Genomic DNA, 24,846 nt, shown 5'->3' with positions numbered 1-24,846 from the left:
GATATGCTGTTTCTGGGGGTTTACCACTTTAACAAAGCCTTAGAGAAAACTATTCTGCTTTTTGGAATGTTAACTTTTTAGTTCCTCCAAGAAAGAGGAAAGGAAGTATATACTGTAGAAGATTGTTCCTTACGTTCTTCATATGCAGTGCAGGAAAGAACGTAACTAATTTAATCCTGAACCCTGAATTAAATTGACAAGAATTTAAATTAATCTAAATTTTTAATTGTTTCACAATTCATTATTTACTTCTAACTTTGCTTGTACACCTTTACTGCAGTAGATTGCACTGGAAACTATGTACACTCCGATTGCAGAAACACTCCAAATTCAAGGATTGAAATACTTTCTGGTGCAGAGGACCTACATTACTGTAAAAATAATTCACTTAAAACAAAGACAGAAATCAAGCTGCGTACTTCATAAATATTTCATTATTTTCAATCTCAATTGAAGAGTTAGAAAATGTTTTCAGAAGCTAAATACTTGAACATATATTTATCAAGCTTGGAGTTTTCAAAATAAAGATTGCTGCTTTTGAAAAATCCTATTGAGGTTCTGTTCCTATGACTGAATGTACTTAATATTGTGCTGTGTTTGCAATATCCTATCATTAGACAAATTCAGATTGTACTTTAAATAACGAACAGTAAAAATAAAATATTTAACTTTTTATTTATTTGAAATATATGCAGAATGGTGAAAATACCAAATTGTCTGAATTATCAGTTACAAAGTATTGAGACAAAGTATTTAAATACAAAAAAATAACTATTTCAAAAATAAGTCTAACATGGTTCACTTTTAAGAATTACATTCTCTATTGTACACCAATACCAACAGAACTCCAGAGTATCTATTATGATCGGTTTAGGATGCCACTTGTACAAACTAAGTTACGTGGAATGGAATAAAATCAGAAAATTCTGGAAATACTCAGTAGGTCAGGCTGTTTCTCTCTCCACAGGTGGTGTTTCTCCAGCATTTTCGGTTTTTATTTCAGATTTCCAACATCCACAGTATTTTGCTTTTATCTGGGTGAAAGCTGGGTTTGGTCTCAGTTTAGAATTTTTGTGAGATGGAGCTGGCAAGTCTGGGGGCCTGTTTGTATACTTACATTTTTAATGAGGTTTTACTACTCTTAAAGTGAAGAGCTGGGTAACCAAGGGGTGAGTAGTTTAAGGAAGTTAAAACAAAAAAAAAGTAAAAAAAAACTCTGCTGTTGCCTAGCAACAGGGGATCAAAGACAGGATCACAGGGATACAGGGAGAGATGAAAAAACAGTTTTTAGTTTCAGTTGGTATGTATATACCACAGAGTGAAGATGGAAAAAGGTCTCAGACTGTAGCTGGAAATGATGCCAGACTGTTAAGGAGCTCACATGTATTGCTCTAAAGTTAAAGTAATAGTGAATTTAGAGTGAGTTTGCTGGATATCTCAAGGGAAATACCAACTGTGGAAGGGCTTCTAGTGAACATTTGGAAGTCTACTGGAAAAGAAACCTCTTTGCAACTGAACCAGCTCTAGTCTAGGTGTGGAAAGAGCAGTACCTCCTCACTGGATTGTTGGGCCTGTAAGGGTATCGCTGGGATAAAAGGGATAGTGTGAGTTTGAATCATTTTTTCTTTGTATCTGTGTTGAAATCTTTACAACCTTTTTGTTGTCTACTGTAATATAGTTAATGTTTCATGTTTAATAAATGTTTTATCTTTTTGTTAAGAAGTTGACAGCAGACTCCTGTGAGTGTGTTTCAGTAAGTACCCTCCAGAGTTAAAAAAAAATTATGATCTATCAAGCCAGGTTCCATTCTGGGATCTGACTTGTCCAGTAATAACGTTAGCTAGGTCCAGAACAACATCCATGCCCATTGGTTCTCGACAGTGCATAGTGGGTCAATAGTGTAAATAAAAACTTTTAAAAAAGTAATTCATTCATAACTTTCTTCCATGTTGAAAAAATCCAGCCATTTCAATACAAGCTAAGAGAGTCTCAATCATCTAGACCCTTTAAAGTATCCATAACAAAAACCATAAACCCTTGAAACCACTTAACACTGTGTAAACAAATGTTGTGAAATTGACAGCAGAGATCAGAGAGACTGAGCTGTCAATCAAAGAATATTTTCTCTGAAGCTTGTGTGTCTCAACGAAAGTAACAGTTGCCTGGGCTCTCAGCCAAGCCTCATTATGTATGTTGGCTGAGACACTAGACATCCATTAAGCTTTCCCAATGTGGGCGGGCTGAATAGGGAATTTTCCCAACTCCCACAACCCTCCTTGAGGATGAAAATCAAGATCACTAACTCTTTCTCTCCACAAATGCAGCCTGACCTGCTGAGTATTTCCAGCATTTTCTGTTTGCTTTCCTTTCAGATTTACAGCATGCACAGCATTTTGCTTTTGAATTACATGAAATGGACTTAATTATCCAAGCCCTCCATTACAGGTGTCTGTGGCTGAAGCATGTACTGTTGACAGGATTCACTGCAGCAGCTCACCGTGCTTACTTTGACAGCACCATTTCAGCCCTGTACCATTAGGCAACAAAATGGACAAGAACTGAAATGTCATTGGAACAATATCGCTTCCAAGTTTCTCTCATTCCTCACTTGAACAAATAGCGCAGTTCTCTCATTGTCAATAGGTCAAAACCTGGAACTTCCTATCTAACAAATTCTGGAGGCACCTTTATCACAGGTCTTCATGAGTTCCAGGAGAAGGCTCACCACCACTTGTGGATAACTAGAGGTGGGAAATAAATGTGGCTTTTTCAGTAACACCCCAATCCCATGAACACATTTAAAAAAAAACTTTCCAAAAGGCAGCTCATGGGGGATAAACACTGACAGGAGCATTGCATAACTTAATGGGATGTTTATATCCCTGTTTCAGGCGAGTTTCGAATCATAGCTTTAGATAATGATGACATAAAACTTAAACAAGATATTATCCCTTACAATCACATATTCTTGCTAGGGGAAAAACAGATATTAATCTTAACTGTAAGAGTACATGCAGATCCATCCAAAATAAGAAATTTAGTCTGAAGCACCTCTAGCATTACTCTGAGAATCTCCACAATACCTTAACACAATACATTTGAAGGTTGTTCTTTTTAATATATTTTATTTAATTTAACAGAAAGACAATCCAATTGAACCTACTTTTTTGTTTTTTAAGCTTTGCTTTGTCATTCTTTATCACAGGTGCGTTTTTCCACTTTAAAGCAAAACATTATATTTCAAATGATAAGGTTATAGCAAAATTGATAATCTGTAGAATGCTACATTGGAATAGAATTCAAAATATTTAACAACTTAAAAAAATCTTTTCACTTGATTCCCTTGTTGTTTCCTCGCTTTCCACGCCATTTACAGTTAAGCCTCCATGAATTTCTCTGCAGCCACTGTCATCAATTACCTGATGTGAGTAAACCCAGGTTCCTTTTAACAGAGACAATAGTCTAGATTTTCCAATTGGCATTTGTTTAACATTGGCAATAACCTATTTATTTTAAACGGGTTCACATGATGTTAAAGTAAAGCCGAATGAAATATATACATTGGAGCATTTCACTTCCACATTGTACTCCAAGCAGCAGTCTGAGTGAGAAAAGACAACTGAGGGAGTCGATATATGAGTGAACCACGACATAAAACTTGTAACCCTTCCAACTTTCACCAAGCAAGTTCAGGAATAAAGTCTTATGAGTCAATCTGATCATTTCAATATGTTACATTAGGTCCAAAAACAAAGCACAGTTAATAGAAATGATAACATTTAACACACATTGAGTGTCTGGATGAGATTAATTTCTATCAAGGCCACAGGACACCAATGTTTTGCAATTAGAGTAGATTTGTGCATCAGAACCCTGGAATGCTACAGCACAGAATTGAAGCATTTGTTGTCTGCACTGATGATTTTCTTCATGAGTCAATTATTCTGATTCAAGCAATTATCTAATTCCTTTTTGAAAGTATTCTACTTCAATGATGGATTATGGCAGATAAATTCACATTCCAACCACCCTCTGTGTGAAGGGATTTAAAAAAAAATCCTCTCCCCTTTAATTCTTCGATTAGCTTAACTTTGTTACCATTGTTTTGGAAAAGGGGCATAATCTATCACTATTGAATCTATCGTAAATTTTAATTATCTTGTAGACCTCTCAAATCACTCAGTTTTTTTCTCTGGTCTCTCTCTATGGCTGTGAACATCCTAGTGGAGCTATTAGACCTTTCAATAACTTCCAAATTTATACACAATACTCCAATTGTGGCCTAATTACAATCTTTTACAAATCAACATTACTTTCTTGCTTCTGTATTTTATGCCTCTAGGCACAAAAATAGGGCTTTAATTTGCCTGTTTTGTTGCCTTATCTCCTAGGACTATTGCTTCAATGTTTTGTGTGTCCATGCACCAAGACCCTCTGCTCTCTAACCCATTGAAAAGCTTTCCATTTAAAGCATATCTTCTTTTGCCTATTTTTATTTCCAAAGGATATAACCTCATCTTTTCTATATTGAACTGCATCCGCCGCCCATCTGACCAGCATGCTTGACTATCTATATCTTCTTGCAGTTATTCACAATCTGCCTTACCTCCCCATCAACTGCATGTTAGAAGGAAATGTTTCTTTAATGAGCTAGTCTAGACCTTTTTTCCGTACATATGAGTAGCTCCTTGGAACATCACTTTTCCACATCTTTCTGATCTAAGAGATTCCCTGAATTTGCTTTCTGCTCTCCAATCATCTCTAATTCTTCCTAATGCCATGTGCTATCACCTTTCCTCTAAATTTCACCAAAATGCTTTATATTTAAAAAAAAAATCAATATAAGCTTGTTATTTATTTAAAGAATTCTATAAAGTGGGCCAGGCATGACCAGTCTTTTAGAAATGTGTTCACCAGCCCTGACCAACTCATGTCTAAATCCTCAGTAATTTAATTCTATTAGACTGCAGTAGATTAGCACGACTGAAATAAGACAAATTGGCCTATGTTTTTCTAGCTTACTTAGTGTCTACTTTTTTGTTGCAGACAAGTCAAATTTTCCAATTTCAACATCCTTAAGCACAGTTTCTATTTCATACAATTTGCAAAAATTATAGTTCGAGCCTCTACCATTTATTTTGCCCAACTCCTCTCAGGATCCTTGGGCATTGCTATTTGTCCCTCACTTTGTCAACATAAAGTTGGAATAATGAGTAACATTTTTATTTGCTCCATTGGTTTTGTTGGTACTTCATTGACTGTAAATCGTTTTGGGGCATTTGGCGGCCATGAAAGGTGCTACAAAATGCTTTTCTCTTTTATCCTTTCTCTTTGGATATTCACCTCTCAGTTTCATGTCGGACACGTGGAATTGAAATGATTTGTTGTATTTACCTTCACTTCAGCATTTTTGTGTCAATTTCAAGCAGGGAACTTGAATTAAAAAACAGTAGCAATGTCATATTTGGTTACATGCTAAATTTCATAAGAAGTGACACCGTGTGCACCTATGTTTGTAAAATATTATCCAGATCCATGTTTGCCCCAAATGTGGGATGTTTTAAAAACTGGCTAGAAATTAGCCTCCGACTGGAGCAACTCGAGCTCCGGGTTTTGGAGCTGGAGCGGCAGCTGGGGGGCGCTGCGGTGCGTTCACGGGGCTGAGAGGTTCGTGGACAGCACGGTTCAGGACGTGGTTACTCCGCAGTTCAAGGAAGTGCGAGCAGAGAGGGAACGGGGACCAGGCAGGTAGCCAGGGAGTCCCTCGAGTGCATCTCAACCACAAACCCCTGTTTCTTGGCCTTGGAAAACGGTGAGAGTGACGGTTCCTTTGTGGAGGTCAATCAGAGCCAAGGCCACGGCACGGTGGGTGGTCCAGCTGCTCAGGGTGGGAGGAAGAAGTGTGGATCGGGATTCGTCAGTGAGGGGAGCAGACAAGCGCTTCTGCAGCCGTATTCGTGACTCCAGGACGGTGCGTTGCCTCCCGGGTGCCAGGGCCAAGGATGTTACGGAACGGCTGCAGGGCCTTCTGAAGGGGGAGGGTGAACAGCCAGAGGTTGTGGTCCATGTTGGGACCAATGAAATAGGAAGAAAGAGAAATGAGGCCCTGCAAGCAGACTTTAGGGAGTTAGTTAAGAAATTAAAAAGCAGGACTTCAAAGGTAGTAATCTCTGGATTACTCCCGGTGCCACGCAGTAGTGATTATAAGAACAGAAGGACAGAGCAGATGAATGTGTGGCTGGAGAGATGGTGCAGGAGGGAGGGCTTTAGATTCCTGGAACATTGGGACCATTTCTGGGTGAGGTGGGACCTGTACAAGTTGGACGGGTTACATCTGAACAGGAAAGGGACCAACATCCTCATGGGGAGGTTTGCAAATGCTTTTGGGGTGGATTTAAACTAAATTGGCAGGGGGATGCAATCCTGAAAAGTACTTCAGATGGGAGAAAAAGTTAAAATGCTAGTAAGTGAGTCTGGAAGGCAAAGGAAACATAGGCTGGATAAGAAAAAAGTGAATTTAGCAAGGCTAAACAGAATATATTTTAATGCAAGAAGCCTGAGGAATAAGACAGACGAGCTGAGGGCACAGATAGGCTCGTGGGAATATGATATCATAACTATGACTGAGACTTAGTTAAAAGGGCAGGATTGGCAGCTCAACATTCCTGGTTCTAGGGTATTCAGACAAGTTAGAGAGGGGGATAGAAGAGGGGGGGTGGGGTTCACAATATTGATCAAGGAATCAATTATAGCTGAGAGGAGGAATGATATCTCGGAAAGATCATCAAATGAAGCCATATGGGTAGAAGTAAAAACCACGAAAGGGGCAAACACATTAAAAGCCCCCAAACAGAGAGATATAGAGGACCAAATATGCAATCAAATTTCAGAGAAGTGTAAGAGTAATAGGGCAGCGATAGTAGGGGCTTTTAATTACCAAAATATTAACTGGGGTAGTTTAAGTGTGCCAGGTAGGGAAGGGGCAAAATTATTAAGCTGCAACCAGGAGAACCTTTTTAGCCAGTACATAGAAAGCCCAACAAGGGAGCGGGCATTTCTGGACTTAATATTCAGGAATCAGCCAGGGCAGGTGGAAGGCATATCAGCAGGGGAGCATTTTGGAGATAGTGACCATAGCTCAGTTAGATTTAGGATAGTTATGGAAAAGGATAAGGCTGGGCCGGAAATAAAAATTCTAAACTGGGGAAAGGCTAATTTTACTAAGATGAGATGCGATTTGGCCCAAGTGGACTGGGAGCAGCTACTTGCAGGTAAAACTGTGTCAGAGCAGTGGGAGGCATTCAAGGAGGAAATAGTGAGAGTACAGGGCAACTATGTTCCTGTAAAGACAAAGGGGGGACGGGGGGGACCAAGTCTGGAGAACCCTGGATGTCAAGGGACATAAAGGTTAGGATTAAGGAAAAAAGAGAAGCTTATGGCAGATACCGAGGGCTCAATACGACAGAGTCACTAGAGCAGTATAAAAAGTGCAGAGGGGAACTTAAAAAGGAAATTAGGAAAGGTAAGAGAGTGCATGAGAAAGCATTGGTGGGTAGAATAAAGGAAAACCCAAAGAGCAAGAGAATAACGAGGGAAAGCATAGGGTCAATTAGGGACCAAAGAGGTAAACTGCGTGTGGACAGGAAGACGTGGGTACAGTCCTCAATGAATACTTTGCGTCAGTTTTCACAATGGAAATGGATAACACAGATATAGACATCAGGATGGAGGACTGTGAACTATTAGAGGAAATTAACATAGAGAGAGAGAGGAGGTACCAGCGGGTTTAGCAGCCTTAAAAGTGGATAAATCCGCATGCCTGGATGAGATGTATCCCAGACTCTTGAGGGAGGCAAGGGAAGGATTATCAGGGGCCCTGGCAGTAACTTTCAAATCCACTCTGGCCACTGGTGAGGTGCCAGAAGACTGGAGGACTGCTAACGTTGTCCCACTGTTTAAAAAGGAAGGAAGGGATAGATCAAGAAATTACAGGCCAGTCAGTCTAACCTTTGTGGTGGGGAAGTTGCAAGAAAGAAATCTGAGGGACAGAACATATCTGCACTTGGAGACACAGGGATAGTCAGCCTGGATTTATTAAGGGAAGGTTTGACAAATTTGATCGCATTTTTTGCGGAGGTAACCAGGAGTGTTGATGAGGGTAATGCATTTGCTATGGTCTACGTGGACTTTAGCAAGGCTTTTGATAAGGTCCCTCATGGGAGACTGGTCAAGAAAGTAAGAGCCCATGGGATCCAAGGCCATGTGGCACGTTGGATCCAAAATTGGCTGAGAGGCAGAAAGCAGAGGGTGATGGGAGAGGGATGTTTCTGTGACTGGAAGTCTATTTCCAGTGGGGTTCCGCAGGGCTCGGTGCTGGGGGCCCTTGCTGTTTGTGGTGTAAATAAATGTAGGGAATATGATCAGAAGATTTGCGGGAGACATGTTGGTAAGGCGGTAAATAGTGGGGAGGTTGGCTGTAAACTGCAGGAGGATATCAATGGACTGGTCAGGTGGGCAGAGCAGTGGCAAATGGAATTCAACCTGGAAAAGTGTGAGGTAATGCACTTGGGGAGGGCTTACAAGGCAAGGGATTACACTATGGGCAGAATTTTGCCGTCGGTGAGCAGGAAGCGGGGCCCGCTTGCCGACATGTAAAATGACGCGGGGTGATGTCGGGCGGAACCCCCAACATCATCCCACCCCATTTAAATTTTCAGGAAGGTGGGGGCACTGCAAAATCAGCTGCAGGCCCACTGATCTGTCAATAGTCAATTGAGGCCATTGACAGGATCATTGAAACAATTAAAGGACCTGCCCGTCCAACCTTAAGATTGATGGGTAGGCCAGGAGTCCCGGCGGGCAATAGAAAAAACATGAAACCTCATCCACTGGTGGGATGAGGTTTCACGTAGTGTTTTAAACAAGTTTAATAAAGTTACAGTGTAAATTATGAACATGTCCCATCTCATGTGACATTGTCACAAGACGGGGACACGTTAGGGAATTTATTTTTTTCTATTTTGAATCTTTTTCAAAGTGGAAGTGATCTCCCTGAGGCTGCACTTAGCCTCAGGGAGATGAGCGCTCTTTTGTGTGCATGCGGGAAAGAGTGTACTCTCACTTTTGGGGAATCTCCCCTGCCCACACAGGGAGCCCATAGCGCTTCCCCCCCCCCCCCAGACATCATGCTGGGTGGGCCTTAATTGGCCACCCACGTAAAATGGTGGCGGGGCCCTTCTTCTCCGGCGGGGATCAGCTCCCCGCCCGCCGGAGATTGGGTTGGACAAAGGTTGAGAGGGGACCTGATAGAGGTGTATAAGATTATGAGGGGTATAGATAGAGCAGATAGGAAAGCACTTTTTCCATTAGTAGAGGGGTCAATAACCAGGGGTCACAGATTTAAGGTAAGAGGTAGAAGGCTAAGAGGAGAGTTGAAGAGAAATGTTTTTCACCCAGAGGACGTGGGAGTCTGGAACTGACTGCCTGAAAACATTTAAGAAGCATTTAGATATTCACTTGTGTTGCCATAGTCTCCAGGGCTATGGGCCAAACACTGGAAAATGGGATTAGTGTAGTCAGATCTTTGTTGACCAGCGCAGACACAATGGGCCGAATGGCCTCCTTCTGTGCTGTAAATGTCTGAGTCTAAATATTAACTATGGTCTGAAGTTATTCTACACTGAGTTTTAAATTTAAAATTTGTATTTTTTTAATGATTTGTGTTTGATTATCACTAGTCCGCATATATTTGACATATGTTATGCTATTAGTTCAATGTTCTGCATGCTTGTTTTCAAGTAATGCAATATTTCAGATATAGCAGCCTTTCCCCATTCATTCACTGAATGTTCTAGAAAAAAGAGCAAATTTCCTGCATTCTGAGAAAGGCATTTGCAGATCCCCGACATGCCTCTCAGTGATATCACGCAATTCTCTCACTCTGAAGTTATTGTCCACACACCTAGACTGCCATTCTTACTCTGATACGAATAACAGCCACCTTATCAAAGATAAAAGCAAAATCCTGCGGATGCTGGAAATCTGAAATAAAAACAGAAAATGCTGGAAAAACTCAGCAGGCCTCACAGCATCTGTGGAGCGAGAAACAGAGTTAACGTTTCGAGTTTGTATGACTCTGAAGAAGTCAAACAGACTCGAAACGTTAACTCTGTTTCTCTCTCCACAGATGCTGTCAGGCCTGCTGAGTTTTTCCAGCATCTTCTGTTTTCATTACAACTTATCAAAGCTCAGATTCAGTGGAATATTTTACTTTTGGTGTGTGAAGTAAGTGGAAAAGGAAAGCCATACTTAAAATGAGTTTATTTATAAAACTGATAAAGCTACAAGGATAATAATCCAAATCTATATCAGGCAGTGTTACATTACTATTAATGAGATCATGTTACTTTTATGACTACTGCACTAAAAGGATAATCAAAATCTATTTCAGGTAGTGCTGCATTATCATTAGTGAGATCATGCTACTTATTTGGTAACCGCAATAAATCCATTAAATTATTTCAGTGGTATGCCCCGCACCATGGAGTAGCCTTTAAACTGTCAGAAACAGAACTGTTTAACCAAACAGCATCACTTTTTATTTTTGCTTTGTATCCGTGGTGATGCTTTGCAGTAAATTTTCTCTTGTGGGTGAGGAAGGAGGATTAATAGAAAACTACAATAATTATAAAGAATTATGGCAGGAGTTCATCACAATCACATTCTTAGTCATGTATAACAAACGTTGTTAGAAAAGCTGTCAAACCTTTCTCAGTGAAGAAACACCAGTAACGTACAGTAATAAAAAAAAATTTGATTTCTTTTAAATGAATTTTTAATCTGGTCCATCCTTTTTGTTTGTTTTCAACTTAATGTGTAACGTGAGTGATATTTTCAAACAATTTATTCAGTGATATGGAGCAGAATGTCGCACTGATGATGAAGGCTGAATAGTTACTTTAACATTGGTAATGTGGGCAGAGGAAAAATACTTTAAAAATGAAAAAAAAACATTGAAATGGGCGGTGTGAGGGCTCAACTGATTAAAGCATTAAGTAGCAGGAGTTATAAAGACCAGGGGAGGAATCGTCCCAGAGTTACACAAAGTGCGGTAGCGGGTGGGAAAAAAGGACCTTTTAACCACCGGCCCGCAATGGCAGGTTCCACACCGTGTTGTCCCATTCCCGGTGCATCCTGCCTCATTAATAATGCGTTCCTGGGAAACACACCGGATTGCTGGCAGGGCAATCCCATTCGCCTGCCCTGATTTCACCTCAGGCTTTCAGCACTCTGGGTGCCATATTTAAAGGGCACCCCTGCACAGAGCTAGCTCTCTCTAGGGGATCAGAAGCTGCTGCAAAGTCATGGCTGCCAAAGGGAGGAAACATGCTATCCCCAAATTCAGTGACGCCTCCCTCGGGCGCCTACCGAATGCAGAGGAGGTCAGCTGTGAAGTCCTCCCCACCTGCTCTGCGTGAAGACGAGCAAGCAAGGTGACAAATCTAGAATGGGAGGAGGTGGCAGCGGTGGTCAGCGCCAACACCCTGCTAAAGACGAGGGCCACCCAGTGCTGCAAGAGGATGAATGATCTCCTCTATTCCGCCAGGGTAAGTCACTCTTCTCATCACTCTCAACTCACACACTCTCAAACCCATCACACACCCACAGGGATCTCGCTCACTGCCACTTTAAGGGACATCACCATTCACTCTCTCACACACACCTTCATCTGCCCTGTAGAGTGTGTCCTCATCCCATCCATGGCACTGCTCACCACCTACACTCACCACTCATCCTTATCACCTGGCCTGGCAGGTGTCCTGCTTACATTCTCTCCATCTGTATTCATGTTGTCACACAACAAGAGGGAGAGGTCGCAGACTGGTGGAGAAATGCCCGACATCAAGGTCCTCGCAGACTTTGAAAATGAGTCATTCAGCTGGCCGGTGAGGATCTGGACCATTCCTGTGCTGACGATGACGTTGGCGGTGCTCAACCAAGTGAGGATCCAGCAGTGCAACATCCATCAGACAACCATGCCGTGAGTGAGTTCCCCTGTTCCGCAGTCCCCTGCCATGCACTGATTATCTCCCCTTGCTTACACAGGCACATCTGGGAAGAGCCGAGGGGTCCACGAGTCAAGTCCTCAACTCAAGCCCCAAAGACACCTCACAAGGAGAATCAGATGAAGCCCCAATTGAAGACTCGTCACAGCGCTCACCCACACCCTCCACCAGCACAGAGACGCACACCTCGGTAGGGTCTAGTTCTAGAGTAGCCTTGGGGTCACAATCTGGTGAGCACGTTGCACTGTCTTATCCACAGTAGGTGGCAGCAGTGACTTCCCATTTTACTAACACTCGGAGGACTGCTGGAGGCCATAAATCTGCGGAGTCTGAGTCAGGTGAGGAGCCTCTGGACTCACTCATACTTCAGCTGCTGGAGCTGCAAACTGAGCTGGGGAACATCAGGAAGGGATGTCCGCTGCATTCCTCTGTTTGCAAGGCACGATGGAGGAGTCTATCTACCTTCAGTCTGAGGTGATAGCCAGCATTGCAACGCACCAAGGTCAACACTGGTAGGATGGCGGCCACCATGGAGACCTTGGTCCAGGACGTCGGTTCTGAACTGTTGCGTGGGCTGAGCTCCATACTGATGCCATAGTTGGCCTCCAATAGTAACAACGCGAGAGGAGTGAGGGGCAGCGTCATCTCACTCCAACTTCCCCTTCTCCTCAAGGAGTCAGCCAGGGGCCCTCGGGCACCTATAGGGAGGAGGATCAGCAGGTGCACACTCCGGGGCCATCCACCTTGGTTACTCTGGGAGTGTCCAGCCCACCCAAATCCCCTCTTCCTGCGACCTCAGCAGCTGCAGCTCCACAGGCTGAGGAGGGGGCCACTGCCACACAGCAAGATCCCAGAAGCAGGCCGGGGCCCTCCAGGTCTCAGCCCTCCAGAGGACGCCCGTCAAAGTCATCACAGTCAGCAGCTGCCTCCACCTCCGCTGTGGATGTCGGGGGAGAACCAAGACATAGCGGCAGGGTTAGGAAGGTTAAGAAGATGTAATTGCACAGCCTGGGCATGGGTGTTAATTATTTACAATAGTGAGCATTAAGTCCAAGTAAACTCCCAAGAATTTCTCCCTGCCTGTGGCTCCTTGTTCTGATGAGCAGTGTTCGTGTCACTCAGATGTGAAACCTTGTTTCCTGCACAAGATAAAGGCAGGTGTCTCAGTCCAGGGCCTCTTCCCTGTGCAGCGTGTAACCTTCAGAGTAAAGTGATGGTCCGGCCTCACACTCGCTGGACACATTACTGATGCCTGCACCTCGGCAATGCGTATCATTGGTGTCAGAATGTTGTGGGCAGGTGCCACACAGAGTGCTCGCATTCTCTCCAAGTGATCTCAGCATCTTAAAGGTGGGGCTGGCCCCCATCTCTTCAGTACCTGTGACCAGTGATGCTCTGCTCCTGAAGGGAGACAGATGCTGAAGGCGGACAATGGATCAGGTACATTTAAAGTTTTGCGGCTGCGTCTCTATGATATGACCCTGATCGCAGAACGCAAGCGAGCTGCCCTCAGCCAGACAGGACTCAGACATTCACAGAGACCAGGGCCTGAATTTTCCCGTCGGCGATTTGGGGGTGGGGCCTGCTCGCTGATGGGAAAATGACACAGGATGACATTGGGAGGAACCCCCGACATCATCCCGCCCCATTTAAATATTCAGGAAGGCGGGTGGACAGCGAGATCAGCTGTCCGCCCGCTGATCTGTCAATGGCCAATTAAGGCCATTGACAGGATCATTAAAGACTTGCCCGTCCAACCTTAAGGCTGGCGGGCGGGCTAGGAGCCCCAGCGGACTTCTGATAATATATGAAACCTCATCCACTGGCGGGATGAGGTTTCATGTCCGTTTTTAAAAAGTCAAATAAAGTTTATGTTGTTTTTATTAACGGGTCCCATCTCGTGTGACATTGACACGAGGGGGACATGTTAATTTTTTCTTATGTTTCTATTTTGACACTTTGAAGCACTGTCACCAATCTCCCTGAGACAGGACTTAGCCTCAGGGAGCAGTGCGCTCACTTTGACAGAGAGGGATTCCCCTTCCCCCCCTCGCACAGGGAGTGCACAGTGCACAGCGCTTCCTATCGGGCAGGCCGCTGGGTGGGCCTTAATTGGCCCGCCCACTCAAAATGGCGGCAGGGCCCATTTCGGCGGCGGAGTTCGGTTGCCCGCCCATCGCCGAGCTGGTGGGGCCCGCCTGCCAACCGAGGACAAAATTCTGCCCTATGTGAAGATTTATGGAGTGTCCTCACTGCATCGCAGAGCCAGGCTGTGGAGCATGCAGCAAATGATGATGATCCACGACACTCTCTGTCGAGGCACCGGAACCTCATTTTTAAAAGGTCTATTGTTTGCTCCACCAATGTCCAAACGTTGCATAAGCCTTGTTATATACGTTGCTCTGCTGCCGTCTGAGGCCGCTACATGGGCGTCTTCAGCCACGTCCTCTGTGGGTAGCCCTTGGAGCTAACCCTGCAGCCTCTCTGGACCCTGGAAGATATCAGGATCTGAGACCTAAGGGCATAGCAGTCATGGACACTCCCTGGAAATCCTGCTCAGATCTGTAGGATGTGTTTGCGGTGGTCACAGACCAACTGAACATTCAACGAGTAGAAACCCTTACGGTTGACACTGTTGACCGCTTGTTGCCACAGAGATCTAAGCGCCGTGTGAGTGCGGTCAATGGCACCCTGCATGTGTGGAAAACCTGAGATCTGCGCAAATCCCAGTGCTCTTGCTTCCTGGCTTTCCTGATCCCAGGTGAACTGCACAAAGTTCTGTGCCTTCGCAAAGATGGAGTCTGTGACCTCCTTGATACACTTGTGCATGGAGGCTTGCGGGATCCTGCACAGGTCACCTGTGGAGCTCTGGAAGGAGCTACTGGTGTAAAAATTGAGCACTGTGGTCAATTTCACAGCCACTGGCAGTGGATGTCCTCCATGATCCATGGTGCCAAATCCTGCAGCAGGTGGCATTTGTGACCGACCAGTTCCCTAGACAAGCTCAGTCTTCGGCAACACTGGTTCTCAGTCACCTACAGGAATGACAGGTGCCGTCTATAGACCCTGGATCCAGCAAGGTGCCTACGAGCGATGGCTCTCTGTGGATCTTCAGCTCCTTGTGTAGCAAATCCTGCCGCCCCTCCACCTTGAGGGATGTGCTCCTCCCTTTGCTGAGCCCAGGAGTCTCTGCCGCTCTCTTATTCTTGTTCTCTGGTCCCTGTAAGCCATGAGGCATACTGCTAAATCACCAGGCTTCATGATGCTGATGTTCTCCTCCTGCAGGATCAAAGAGAGAGATGTGTAGGTTAGCATGGGTGTCTTGGTTTCTCCTAACCCGTACTGCAAGGCTGCACTGTTAACTTGGACCATAATGGAGACTGGTCCAAACCTGAATAAAGACATTGCAAAGGGCTGTGAGCACCTCCACCAGTGACTGCACCAGGGCCCCTTTCACAAGGGGATTCTACAACTTGTCCAGTCGGCCAATTGTTCTGCTGCCCCCTAAAATGCACATTAATTTGCAGTCTGTACCTGAGGGTGAAAAGTTCTGGAGCATTTGGTGGCACACTCACATTTTTGCATTCCTTGCGTGGGCAGAAAGCCTGACTCCCAGCAGGTCAATGGAGCTACTGCTGAACGGTCTCAGCTGTGGAAGAATGCTCACTTTGGACAAGATTTTCCCAAGTGCCTGGCCACTTCCCTCATCTCTCATCCCCCCCATCCCCCAACCCCACATCCCTCCATTGGCATGTGCTCGAGCGTTTCCTTCAGTCTTTCTGTGCTGCCTTGCCACCCCCTGGGACTGACCCACACTGGAGCCCTCGCCCCGGCACTGCACTGAAAGCCAGCCGGAAAAAAGTGACTTGACTGTGCTCCCCCCCCCACCCCCCTGCGAATGCGTGGTGCCTCTTCTGTGATGTCCTACGGGCGACGCTTGCCAGCACCACGCAAGGTTGTGTGCGCTCACCTCCGAGTTCCCCTCAAAGTTCGGGTCGCCAAGTGCGCGCCTTCTGAAGCTCACCGTTCTGAAGTCACGTCGATGTGGGTGGTAAATTTGACGTGGGGTGTCTGATCCTGGAGAGCAGGGCTGCTAATTAGATGCAGATATACTGAAATGACCTTCCTGATGTGTGGTGGTGGTGGTGGTGGTGGTGGTGGTGGTGGTGGTGGTGTTGGTGGTGGTGGTGGTGGTGGGGGGGGGGGAGGTGGGGTGGGGGGGGGTGGAACACGTGGCCTGTCATTGACAAGCGGAGCAGACAATCACAAACTGGTGTCGCAACGGCGTAAAACCAATTTTTGGCTTCCTTGCCACATTGTCCCCCCCTCCCCGTCACCATGGCACCTGACGCCAATGGGACCAGAACAGTCTGGCCCCGGAATGTACAAAGTTTGTTCCCTCATCTGCATTAAGTTAGCTAATCTGAAGGAGAGGCTAGGGTTAATACACTAGGTTTCCCATTTGCTATCCATTGACCTTAAGTGCAATGAGTGAGTGAGTGAGTAGACATTAGATAAGAACAGGGCTGGGCACAGCTGTACACCCCTCCTCTGTTACAGAATGGAGCATTGTGTGTCAAGCCTCAAACTTGATGACAGCTTAGCTGCGATATTTAAAGTGCAACGATCTCCAATAAAAGCATGCAGCATATGGTTTTACACCAGAGTTAACTGAAGGTGAAAAATTGACAGAAAAAAATACCAGAAAAGCCAATGTCCAATTTCAGGCTGCTAAGACAGGAATCTTAAGGGTCTGAATTAAGAACAACAATGAGCACTGATATTATGGAATAGATAACCGCCATCTGCACGTGTGCAGTTAAAGATAGGAATCAGGAAATTGATCTCAGAATTCCTTTCCCTGTTCCTCCACAAGATTTGCTACACTGCTACCTGAACAAGAGACTCTGCATTCAAACACACAAAGGGGCGTGAAATTGTGGTACTTTTGAAAAAAAAAAATCACTCACAGGATATAGGTGTCATTGGCAAGGGTAGTGTTTCTGCCCATCCCCAGTGGTCAGTGGATATAACGCTGTGGCTTGCTACTTCACTTCACTGGATACCCATTAAGTATGCCAGAAAAGTTAGGATTTGTCTATTGTTATGACTACAGCAGATGTTATTTGCTGAGCAACAAGATCCAAGAGGGAAACCTGTCTTACTAATAATAAACCCTTTTTTTGGTATTTTGAAAATGAGGAGGAAAAACTACTGACGCCGAAAGCATAGAACTTCAGTAACACCTTTAGAATTTTTAAACATTAAGCACAAAAGATTAAAGTTACACAGTTAACAATCTTACAGAACACCCCCCAAAAAACCCACTTAGCTAAAATACACAAGTAAACTACCTTCTTGGTGACATCTCCCTTATAGATTTTAACTACAAAAATCCAGTATTATTACCCAAGGCAAAGAACTATTGTCACTTTCATAAGAAATACCACACGACTCCTCAAACACTTCCACTCAGAGGTGGAAATCAAAAGAAAGTTCAGAAATAAACCGCTTTCTGAAAACAAAGACTTTTCTGGCTTGAAACTGGATGGCTGCTTCAAATTTACAAATTCACAGCTTTCCAGCACTCCAGCGCACAGAAGCTGTCTTCAGTGGGTTCTCCCCCACAGCCCCACAACTCAGTTAAACATCTTTCATTAAATATCATTTTTCCCCTTTCATCTCAAATTACATTGTCCTTATAACTCTTTGAACTCAACTTTTCCGAATATGAAAATCATTATGTTTTCCTATTCTGTCTCTTCTGTCAGGTCAATAAAATTTAATATGCCTTCCCCTGTTTATCTATGAAACCTTTGTAAGTTGCAAAAATTCGTTGTCACTTCTGAACTTCCCTTTGAAATTTAACAGCTGAAAAACCAAGTCTCCACTGATCTCATTATGCGATTTTTAAATCCAACCTACCTAATTGGGAATCCAACCTCACCTTAGCCTCTCATTACAAATGAATGAACTTAACACCTTTACCCCTTCATTTCTCAGTTCTCACAGACAAGCTGTCTTTATTAATCTCCCCCTATTTAATCATGGACAGACACACAAACACACACACTTTACAGAATACCACCATATTCCCATATATATTAAGAAAAAAACATTCATCATCACACTCTTCACATGTAAGTGAATTTTAATGGTGAGATAAGTCTTAATTACTACAAAACAAACTCTGGCACTGAAAAATGTACCTTTACAAGAGTGGAGTCAGCCTCTCAATTATTGTTGGAGATTTTAAAAGATTAATTTAAATTGTTTATTTTTTATTTGTCTCATATATCTCTTGAGCCCATCTTTCTTTCCCTCTCTTTACTTCACTTTCTGTGCACAATTTTTACATTGAATTAAATATTCTAACTTTCACTACCTGGCTTAGACTTTCTGTCTCAGTAAAGATTCTTTAACCTAATTGAAAAGGCATGCTGTTTCTTGCCCTGTTCACACAGATTCCAAATCCCCTGTAGAAGGGACCACACTGATTTAGACTCCCAAAGACTCTCCAGTTTCTTCTCTACCGCAAGACGTCTTCTTAAAACCTTCTCCCCCATCTCCTTCACTCTCACCTCCAGCAATAAATGTGAGGAGTGCATAGTCTTCTTTAATACTAAGTTTAAGCCCATCCAATTAGCTCTCAATGCCTCTTCTCCCCCTTCCCCTTGCTCAATGAGCTAAGGTTCCCCTCTTCCCAAGTCTTGAACTTGCAATATCCTTCGATCTTCCTTTATGATATCTCTGGGCTCACCTTGTCCAGGAATCCCACTTCTTCCCACAAACTGCTGACCAACCAATTTCTCTGCCTGGTCCCCATGTCAGCTGATATTTTAATAGTGTTCTCTCTTTTAGATATGGTCCCTCCCTCCTTCAAATCTGCCATCAATACCATTCTTGAAAAACTAACTCTTGACTCAACCCTCCTTGCAACCTACTGCCCATCTCCAACCTCGTTTTCCATTCCAAAGTCTTGGAACTTATTAGTGCTCCAAAATCTGTGCCCATTTTACCTGGAACTTCATGTTTGTTTCTGCCCCGTCTCAGTACCAATATGCCTCTTATCAAAGTCTCGAATGACATCCTACATGACTGTGACAGAGGTAAAACATTCCTTCTCATCCTCCTTGTCCTATCTGCAGCTTTTGATTTAGTTGACCACACCATCCTCCGCCAGTGCCTCTGTCCCATCGTCCAGCTGTGTGACTGAACTCGGCTGATTCAACTTTTATCCCCTTAATTGTAGCCAGTGTTACCACTTGTAAAGGCTTCTCTTCACTCTCCTGCACTATTGCCTCTGGTGTCCCCCAAGCATCCATCCTTGGCCCCCTCCTATTTGTCATCTGCATGCTGCCTAACAGTGACATCATCTAAAAACACAACAACAATTTACACAAAAACAAAAAACATCTGGAAAAACTCAGGTCTGACAGCATCTGCAGAGCGGAACACAGTTAACATTTGAGTTCGTATGACTCTTCACCAGAACTAAGGAAAAATAGAAAAGAGGTGAAATATAAGCTGGTTTAAAGGGGGGGGGTGGGTAGGACAGGTAGAGCTGGATAGAGGGCCAGTGATAGGTGGAGATTGCCAAAAGATGTCATAGACAAAAGGTCAAAGAGGTGTTGATGGTGGTTATATTAGCCAAGAAATGTGCTAATGGGGACATTAAGGGTAGAAAGCAGGACAAGCAAGGTACAAATAGCCCTAGTGGGGGTGGGGTGGGGGGGGAAGGGATTGAAATAGGCTAAAAGGTAGAGATAAAACGATGGATGGAAATACATTTAAAAATAATGGAAATAGGTGGGAAAAGAAAAATTTATATAAATTATTGGAAAAAGGGGGATTGGAAAGGGGGTGGGGGATGGAGGAGAGAGTTCATGATTTAAAATTGTTGAACTCAATATTCAGTCCGGAAAGCTGTAAAGTGCCTATTCGGAAGATGAGGTGCTGTTCCTGCAGTCTACCAATTTACACATGTATGTTGACAACACCCAGCTCTACCTCACCACCATCTCTCTCAACTCCTTCACTGTTGCCAAATTATCAGACCGCTTATCTGACATCCAGTATTGGATCAGCAGTAATTTCCTCCAAATAAATACGGGAAAGAGCACAGCCATTGTTTTGAGTCCCCTCTCCAATCTCTGTTCCCTAGCTACTAACTCCACCCCTCTCCCTGGTAACTGTCAGAAGCTGAAGCAGACTCTTCATAATCTTGGTGTCGCATTTGTCCCTGAGATGAGCATCTGACCACATATTCTTCCATCACGAAGACTGCATATTTTCACCTCTGTATTATTGCCCAAATCTGCCCTTGCCGCAGCTCATCTGCCATTGAAACTTCATCCGTGCGTTTGTCACCTCCAGGCTTGACTATTTCAACATACTTCTGGCTGGCCTCCCACATTCTACCCTCCATAAACTTGAGGTCATCCAAAGCCTTTGTGCTTACTAGTACCAAGTTCTGTTCACCCATCACTCCTGTGTTCGCTGACCTACGTTGGCTTCCAGTTAAGCAATGCCTCAATTTTAGAATTCTCATCCTTGCTTTCAAATCCCTCTAAGCCTTGCCCTTCCCTTATCCGTAATCCCCGCCAGCCCACAACCCTCAGATATTTGTGCTCCTCCAGTTTTGGCCTTTGAGCATCCCCAATTTTAACTGCTCCACCATTCATGGCTGTGCCTATGGTTTCCAAGGCCTTAGCTTAGGAATTATCTCCAAAGCCTTTCTTCCTCACTTTGTCCTTTTGGTTCCCTGTCAATTCTTGCTTTATTATACTCCTAAGGCCTTGGGATGTTTTATTACGTTAAAGGCACCATATAAATACAAGTGTTGTTGTTGTTATAAACTGCCACGCAAAATCTTATCAAACATCTGTGCAGTTTCGTTTGCCACTCATCACAAAATCTGTAACATTTACTTTATATCTTGGCTTAAATCTACCACCATATACACATTTACATGTAGATCACCCATTGCTCATGATATGCCAGAGGATACACTTGTTTGCAAGAACTGGGAAGCAGAAGAAGATGTGCATTGCAATATTGAAATTGCCTTAGAAACAAGACACAATTGAGTAAGGAATAGTGTCAAGAGTGGCGCTGACCTTCAGAAATATATGTATGGTTGAGTGTGGTGGGTGAGAAAATATGGTGGAAAGGACAGGAAGAGAATTGGTCAGAGATGGAAATCAGGGAAAAGAGAGCTGGGATAGGGGATTGCTCGGAAAAAATAAAGGGGAAAAAGGGCTGGGAGGAGACCAGGCATTGGAGAGGAGAAAGTTTGTGCAATCGTGAGTAGGGAGTGAGTGAAAGTTGAAATGTGTGATCGTAAAAGATCAATTTTTTTCATGAGAGTAAAGTTGATATGTTTGGTGTAAATAGGTAAAGGAAAAAAACTTCAGGACATTGTTTGAGTGGAGTGTGTTTTTTTTAATGTTCAAACCAAACTAATGAGAAGTTAGGAGGAGGTCTTTTGCATTTAAAATAAAGCAGTGTATGAGACAGTACAAATGTAGCCTGAAGAGCAGGAGATGAGCACCAGAATATCTGTTGGATAGTTGAAACAGAAGGACCAAAGGTAAATTTATATTTTAAAAAAATACAGAAAGGAGGCTGTGAAACAAAATATGAAAACTCAGTGTAATGATAAAGGATGTTTGATGATTATAAGGGAGTCAGAATGTACAGTAGAAATGTGGTGGTAAGCCAGACGGTGAAGTAGGAAATCAGACTCCAATTCTTTCACTTAAAACTAAATTTATTTACCGAATGCAGTATTACATATGTCTGCCTCCTCTTTAACCAACACCCCATTGCCCAAAGTCCTTCTTCATACCTTTTTAGTAAGTGAGAAACAATTGAACAAATAATCAAATTATCAACCCCTTAAAGCGATACTATAACTAAAACAAAACTACAATGGAAACTTAGCAAAATTCAATTAAACTACATTTTGGTGGCTGATGATGCACTCTAGCCCAGTAGTGGAAGTCCTTCTCTATATGTGTTCAAGGGAGCTAATCAATGCCCTTCTCCGGTGTATCTTTAACTTTGATAACACAATTGACATACCTTAATATTGGGAGTAATGGGTCTAGTGGAATAGCAGACAGGCAGTGGAAGAGAAAAATCATATTAAAAGTGTTGCAGAATTGTAAAGGAATTGATAAAGGCAGGCTTGGCGATGGGGCAAAATGGAATAGAACGAAGATAGTGAAACAGATGGATACGCTACAATGATGAGTCGACAGGAACTGAGAGGAAAAGAACTTGCAACAACACAACTAAAAAACCACAAAAAAAAAGAGAAATTGATTGAGAGCAGAATGGACAGTGAAGAGGGAAAATTAAATGCACTAGAAAATGTGGGGGTGGTCTACAAAGGGTGCTTCAAAGATTAGGATAATGCAGAGTTTTTAACAACATTATAGGTGAAAGAAAGAAAAAATCAGTAACTGAACTCCAGCAGAATTAATGGTGTGATCCCTATGGGAACAACAGTTTGGAGCAGGAGGTAGCAGCAGTGCTAAATGACCTCATTGTGATTAGAATCGCCTATTGCAGTGTTACAGGTACTAGTTACCTACAGGCTTTCCAACCTAAATATTTATTTAGGAAATTTGAATGTTAAAATGTTTACATTAAATCAAAACAAGAAAGTGAAAAATATACACCAGCAATTTTTGAACAGATTTGGGCAGTTTAAGTATTTAATCTGTTTTACTTTCTATTAGCTCAGGAAGATCTGCAAGTTCTCCACCATTAACGAGACTGGGTACTGAGGCAGGATACTTGGATGTCTAATTTCTGTTTCTTGCTGAAGCAAATTATTTTAGGGGTGCTGGAAAATTTTTCCCATGGGCTTTTCTCAAAATCCACTAACAGTGCATTAACCACATTAGGCAGCACTTCTGTCAAGTCTCTCAATGTATTAGATGGGGCTGGGGAATAAGGTGCTGTCTGGATTTGAAGTTAATGAGAATCAAGTATCAATACTTTGACTTAGAAAAGGAGTGGGAGAAAAACAACTGCAATAAGGGAGGTGATGATCAGAAGGTACAACATTTTAAATATATAAAAAATGTTTGAAGAAATACTGATGGATCTGATTACCGTCGGGTCGAATTCTAAATTTTGAATAGTCTTTCAAGGGTGACCGAATTACATACATTTTTGCAGAACAAAGCTGAGTGCTGAGATGTAAAACTGAAATAATCTCAAAAGAGAATGGGATTAGATCACATATATACATGTCTTTAGTTTGGTTGAAAGTTTGGTTTCATATTCAGGAGGCTGGAATTACTGGAACTGTCACTAATAAACTCAATAAGAAATTCAGAATCTGGTGGGAATGTGAAGCTTATTGTCACACTGAGTGGCTGAGACATAAAGCATAGATGCTTTTAAAGGGCAAGCTAGCCAAATGCAAGAGGCAGGAGGCAACAGCATCTGTTAATAAGTTGAGAAAACGCAAGGTGGAAGGAGTCTCATGTGGGCCATAAGAAATGGCATAGACTTGTTAGGGTGAATAGCCAGTTACCATACTGTAAATTCTATGCATTGAACTGATAATTGTGTTTGCAAAATAATTAAATTCACTGTATCACATTTAAGCAGAGCTTTATCTCTCAGACGTCCAAATGTAAAGATATCTTCCAGCAATTAGAATTTATTTTAAAAACTGCCACAATCTAATGCTATTGTGTTATTTCTCACACGTACAATAAATAGATAAAGCCAGAATGAAGAACATGGAGTGAAAATGACCCATTGAACACAAAAATGTTGAAGGTCATTAATGAGTTTGAAGCTGCATTTAATGGAATTTCTGCTACTAATACCAAACTCGGATTGCTTGGTGCTCTTGTGTGCAGAGGAAGTGCCCAGAACCACAGTAATAAATTAGTTCTAGCAAATTACCTTAGCTGCATTATCTTGTCACACCTGCACCTAATTTGCCTTATGGTGACCTCCATTAACAGGAATGGTTTAGTTGCATTGGTGATGGTCCGATTTCAAGAAACATACTTTTGACATTCCCTTTATAACAAGGTTATATTTTTATTTACAAAATATCCCAATGAATGAAAAGTAAAAGTGTTCATTTGTTTCAAAAGAGGAGCATCAATCAGCAAATATGAATAGTCACTACTCAATGATATAACTTGGACTTTAACTGTGCTGAATTTTTGATTACTGCTCTTTCGGCTATTCATTTCTTAACGTGTTTACTGCAGCTGAAATGAAGTTAACCGAGGCTTTACAGCGGCTCAAATAAAATGGATGCTGAGTGAGAGGAGACAATCAGACTGACTGAGCTTTTCGTCACTCTAAGAGATGGGCTTTAAGAAGAAATCCGGAGAGGCAAAGGCAATTTCTGGACTTTGGTCCTCAAATAAGTAAGAGTTTCTGAAGCCACATCTGGTGAAAGGGGTTTGGTAGGGGAGGAGGAGGATTTACACTGGCCAAAGTCACAGGAACAAAGAATTTGGGGGTGGTTTTGAGGGATGGATGAGGTTAAGGAAATAAATGGAAACGAGGCAATTAAAAATAAAGCCAAGAATTTTAAATTTAAATGCTGGGGTACCTGGAATTACTGCACATAACCATTGTGTTAGCTTCGTTTCAGCGGTAACACTCTTACCTCTGAGTCAGAAGATCAACTGCTCAAGCCACACCCCAGAGCTGGAGCACATAATGTACTTTGATGTCTTGCTGCAGTGGTGATGGGATACTACACTGTCAAAGGTGCCATCTTTTGAATGAG

At 43.0% G+C, this 24,846-nt stretch overlaps 1 protein-coding gene across 3 annotated transcripts in view; it reads right to left on the bottom strand.

The window, feature by feature from the left end:
- Nucleotides 1-24,846, bottom strand: part of LOC121292767 (RNA-binding protein Nova-1) — a 284,122-nt gene that overhangs the window by 27,371 nt on the left and 231,905 nt on the right. Inside the window, exon 5 of one of the 3 annotated variants that reach the window (XM_041215133.1) lies at nt 2,577-2,741. The exons of the other annotated variants lie outside the window; for them this stretch is intronic. Within the exon in view, the coding sequence (XP_041071067.1) occupies nt 2,691-2,741 (51 nt within the window). The 3' untranslated portion in view covers nt 2,577-2,690. Of the gene's footprint in view, nt 1-2,576; nt 2,742-24,846 lie in introns of those variants that run through there. 3 annotated transcript variants of the gene reach the window in all.

The sequence above is a fragment of the Carcharodon carcharias genome, chromosome 20, assembly GCF_017639515.1.
Source record: "Carcharodon carcharias isolate sCarCar2 chromosome 20, sCarCar2.pri, whole genome shotgun sequence".
Lineage (NCBI taxonomy): Eukaryota > Metazoa > Chordata > Chondrichthyes > Lamniformes > Lamnidae > Carcharodon > Carcharodon carcharias.
The sequence above is the reverse complement of the archived record's forward strand: the minus strand, read 5'-3'. Positions and strand labels throughout refer to the sequence as shown.